A 4,392-nucleotide genomic window follows, 5' to 3' on the forward strand; every position below is an offset into this window, starting at 1 on the left:
TAGTGTGCAGCTATCTCCTTTGAAGATTCAGGTTAAGGTGAGTTCCTTTAGTTTTCAGGAGAGGCCAAGGATGAGATGACACTGACATGATGAGATGGTCCATCTGAGATCAAGTGTAAAAGCAAAAAGAAGCTAGATTATCAAGTGAATGAGAAAGGAACTGGAACTCACTTCCCGTCCTTATACACATTCACCATTCACTCAATGGAAAAGTAATCAACTTCATGCAAAAAAATCAGCATTTTTCATTTTTCTAGTTTAAAGGTAAAATTCAATACTTAAGAACTAGAAAAACTGAGCTTATATTGTACCATAAAGTTATTTAAAACAATACTGTGGTTACTGAAATGGTAGCTCAAGCTTTTGCCACCTCTTTGAAACAGAAGAGCGGAGAGGATGCAGAGAGACAGAGAAGTTCATAACTCTGTTCTTACTGTGACATTCCTTATTCACATTTGCGTGGGGTTAAGTTTTAATTAAGCTCACCTACTTAATTCTATCCTCCTGTATAAGAACATGTGAGTAGGGGCAGGAAATGGGTGGTATGAGCTTTTGCAAGTTTTGATGGGCTAAGCATCATTCAGTTAAGATTCTGTGATTGAAAGGATCACTCTGAAAACTTACAGAAAAAAAGCCATATGAAAATCAGACTAGGCAAAGTGGGTTCATACAGTCTAGTAGCAAGACTACCTGGAAAACTTGTGGAGTCAAATAAAAAACTAAAGTGGATTGCTTCTTTTTTTTCCTTATTCCATTCCATTCCATTTTGTAAAAGCTGTGATAAATGTAGACAGTGTACTCTCTTGTGGGTCATTTTTCAAAAGTCCCCAGATAAGCCCTTGAGTTGGGGTGGCCATGAATATGAAATAGAAAGAAGATGAACTCAGTTTGGGGTTTCCTACCAAGAGCAGGCACGGCAAACTACAATGACTTAAATGGAGCGCTGCGAAGTTTTATTACCCAGTCATAAAAAGGACCCTTTCCAGTGCTTCCCTTTCAGCACTCTTCAATGACTGTTGTACCAATCAAGGAGTAAAGCTTTTTCTTAACAAGTCGGAATCCTGAGCTCAGGATCAGAGTTCGCCTGAGGCCAGAAGAGAAGCGACCTCGACTAAAGAAAAAATCCCTGAAGCTCGTCCATGAGCAGTTCTCCTGCTTAAACACCAGGGTAAGCTCAAAGGTGGGCACCACGCTAGAATCACACACAATCCTATCCAGCTTTTTACATACATTTTCAATTTCCAAGTTCACGTGCATAACGCAGCCCCGCAGGCCGCAGGGCTCGGTGGAGGAGAGCCGCAGGACGTCTTGAGCAATCCTCTGGGTCAGTTTCTCAGGAACAAGGACTTTCGAGCAACCGAGTTTGGTGTGCTTTGATTTGGACAGACAGTTCTCCAGCATTTTAACCAAGCTCTGGCAAGTCGTCTCCTCAAATATCACCTCGTTGAGGTTGGGTTCAGGAACAACGTAATCCCAGTAGTCAAAATCTGTGGAAAATGGAAGTTTAAGATTAAAAAAAAAAAAAAATCCAGGAGCAGAAAAAAACACACTGAGATATAGCAACATTGTTTATTTCTTCTATCTGTTACAGCTACTTGTTCTAATATTTGTTTGGAAGTCAGCTGATCTCACTCTGCTGTTAACTCGCTGGGTAATAAAGCAAATCATTTAACCTGAGACTGAAAGTTCACCTGTGAAATAAAGTTTTGATAAATAAGGTGGGTAGGCTATAATCATTTTTTTAAAAATTTATATGTGTACACACACACACAATCTGACTACGCATCACACATCTATTTATGGTTATCTTAGAATACTAGTGATTTTCTTTTCTTTCTTGCTCCCTGATTTGCTTATGGGGGTTTTCTAATTTTCTTTTACAGAGACTATGCATTAGTTCTGGAATAAAAATGTTAATATTTTTTCTTGACTAAGGATTACTACCTTCTAACTCTAAGAATACATTCATTTATTATTGTAAAAAACAGATTTTTTGGTATTGTCCTTTAGTGATGAACTTAAAATGAACTTTGATGAGTTATATTAAACATCAATTAAATTTGTGTTTTCTTTGTAAGTCTTTACTGGAATGACCTGTAGATCCCAATTTTAGCTTCAACCTCTTCGATTAAAAATTGCTCAAAGAGAAGACCTCTGAGGTTCACATGGATATTTATAACTGGCTGGGTAGTTTTTTGTAGCCAAACAAAACAAAATACTCCTAGGAAAACAAAATTAGATTTGCTCAAAGGAAAGGAGATAGCTCTGCATTTGGTCACCTACGTTCCAAATTAATCCTACCACTTGGCAGGATGCCTCACCACACACAGTCAACTAAGCAGGCACAGGCAGATGCCCTGTGGGCTCCCCACCCTAAGCACACTGCACTTCACTGGCTACTGCATTTTCCTCTCTCCACATCACGTATAAACTTAGATCATTGCTTTTTTTTTAAACTAATTGAAACAAATGCACTCCAAATTATAAGGCTCCATATTTTATCTGCGTTGAAAATAGAGAATTTTAGAGCTTTGGCCTATAAAATTAGATCATCAACCACTTTGCCTTCTAAATGAGGAAGGCCCAAAGATCTTAAGCAATTGGTCTATGCCCACAGCTCCTGAGTGGCAGAGCACTGTGTTACTTTAGAAACTCCTGTTTAAAATTGCAAATGACAATATGTCCAGCATCACTGCCGTTTTAAAGTTTCCTTTTGGCCTTAAAAAATGAAATAATGGGTATATCCACAAATAGACTACTACTCAGAAACAAAAAGGAACACATACTGATAGAAGCAACAGCATGGATCTCAAAATCATTAGGCTGTGGGAAAGGAACCAGATACAAAAGAGTACATATTATATGCTCCATCTGCATGCAACCCTAGAGGTGAAAGTAATCTATAGGGACAAAAAGCAGATCAGTGTTTCCCTGGGGACGGGAGAGGTAGAGTGGGGAATTGATGGCAAAGGGGTACATGGGACTTTGGGGGCAGAAGGTGATGGTAGTGGTTACACAGGTGAATACATTTGTTAAAACACACATAACTGTACACTTAAAATTCACCATAACTTCACAACCATGTAGGGTAGGGACCTGTACAGTTTTTAACCCCAAAGAGTCTATTAGCCGCAGACTAGATGGATGCAGCCCTTGGGATTTTATCTTTTGCTTCTTTTGTTTCTCACCATCATGGACAGAAGGTGCTAAAAGTTTGGAAAGGAGTCTCTCTCAGATGGATTTTGTGGCACCTCCAACATTCAAGGAGGGGGTCGACACTGCACGCCCGCCAATCCCATCTATCCAGGGGCTGCGACCTTTGGAGGGAAGAGAGGTAGGCGGTTGAGAAACTCACCATTTAGTAGGTTCCCCGGGTGGAAGCCACGGTCCAGCAACTCCGAAATGCTAGCCGGGTTCTTACTGCTCAAACTGCCCGTTGCAACCATGGTCAACGGCTCTGTTTCCCTCGCGGGGCGGAACGGCCTTTCCGGGGCGCTAGAAAAAGGAGGCAAGAAGGACAGATATGCAAAAGCAAGCCAGACGTGCAAGCAAGGCGTCCTAAAATGCCCAGAGTCCCCGGAGCGAACAAGCCGAAGCATTCCTTTTCCAAAGGGGAGGAACCGGCCTCTGCAACTCAGGTTCACAAAACTTTGGGAGCGGAGACGCCTACAGTCACAACCTGAAACTAATTCAAAGTTAGCAAAACTTGGAGCCGGCTTGCCCCGCGGAGCTCACCACTGCGTCCGGAGCACCGGAGCCCCCAGGCCCCGCTCCTCCCACCCAGGCTCACTTGCTGGGAGTTCGCCGGGGCCGACGCGCTCGCTGGCCAAAAAGCTGCGGGTAAACCGAGGCAGGCACCGTCTTCAGGAGGCCCCTCCCTCGGGGGCTTAGGGACCTGCGGACCCAAGCGGCAATTGGCACCCCGCTCGCCCCCAGCCCACCCCGCCCCAACTCCACTAAGCTGCCTCGCCTCTGGGGCGGCGGGCGTTTTATAGGCCCAGCCTCCTCACCCTGCCCCGGCCCGCCCACCTGCGCCGCCCCGCCGCCCCGGGCCCCGCCTCTCCAGGGACCGGTTGCAGCCCAACCCCTATAGTTCCAGCAACCGTAGGCTAGCCGCTGGGAGTTTAGGCTAAGTTTGCGGTAGGGTTGACACCTGCTGTTTCCTGGGTGGGCCGCGGGTACCCGTGAGTGCAATTCCGGGTGCACGACTCGCCCAAAACTGACCGTTCCCCTCCGCCAGCAACCAGGATTCTTTGGTGCGACCCCTCCCCTAGCGTGCGCGCACACACTCACACTCCTGATGCCCTTGTTGACTTTCTGTCCCGGGCAGCGGGAAGCTTTCGGCCTTTTGTCTATTACCGTGACCTGAGGCTTTGCTCTGTCAGACTGACC

General features: G+C 45.0%; 1 protein-coding gene across 2 annotated transcripts; it reads right to left on the minus strand.

Annotated features, from left to right (window-relative positions):
* Window positions 1-300: 300 nt before the first annotated feature.
* DDIT4L (DNA damage inducible transcript 4 like) lies at window positions 301-3,956 on the minus strand. Of its 2 annotated transcripts, none has more exons than XM_029235697.1 (3): window positions 3,736-3,756; window positions 3,356-3,495; window positions 301-1,487 (listed from the first exon to the last, which is right to left on the minus strand). In XM_029235697.1, the coding sequence occupies exons 2-3, from the start codon at window positions 3,444-3,446 to the stop codon at window positions 997-999; spliced, it is 582 nt and encodes a 193-aa protein (XP_029091530.1). In that variant the 5' UTR covers window positions 3,447-3,495; window positions 3,736-3,756; the 3' UTR covers window positions 301-996. The 2 variants fall into 2 exon arrangements, with proteins under 2 accessions (XP_029091530.1, XP_029091529.1); XM_029235696.1 differs by lacking the exon at window positions 3,736-3,756 and adding an exon at window positions 3,791-3,956 and having other exon boundaries at window positions 943-1,487.
* Between the last annotated feature and the right edge of the window lie 436 nt (window positions 3,957-4,392).

This window comes from Monodon monoceros, unplaced genomic scaffold (assembly GCF_005190385.1).
Source record: "Monodon monoceros isolate NGI ecotype Baffin Bay Population unplaced genomic scaffold, NGI_Narwhal_1 Super_Scaffold_20, whole genome shotgun sequence".
Taxonomy (NCBI): domain Eukaryota; kingdom Metazoa; phylum Chordata; class Mammalia; order Artiodactyla; family Monodontidae; genus Monodon; species Monodon monoceros.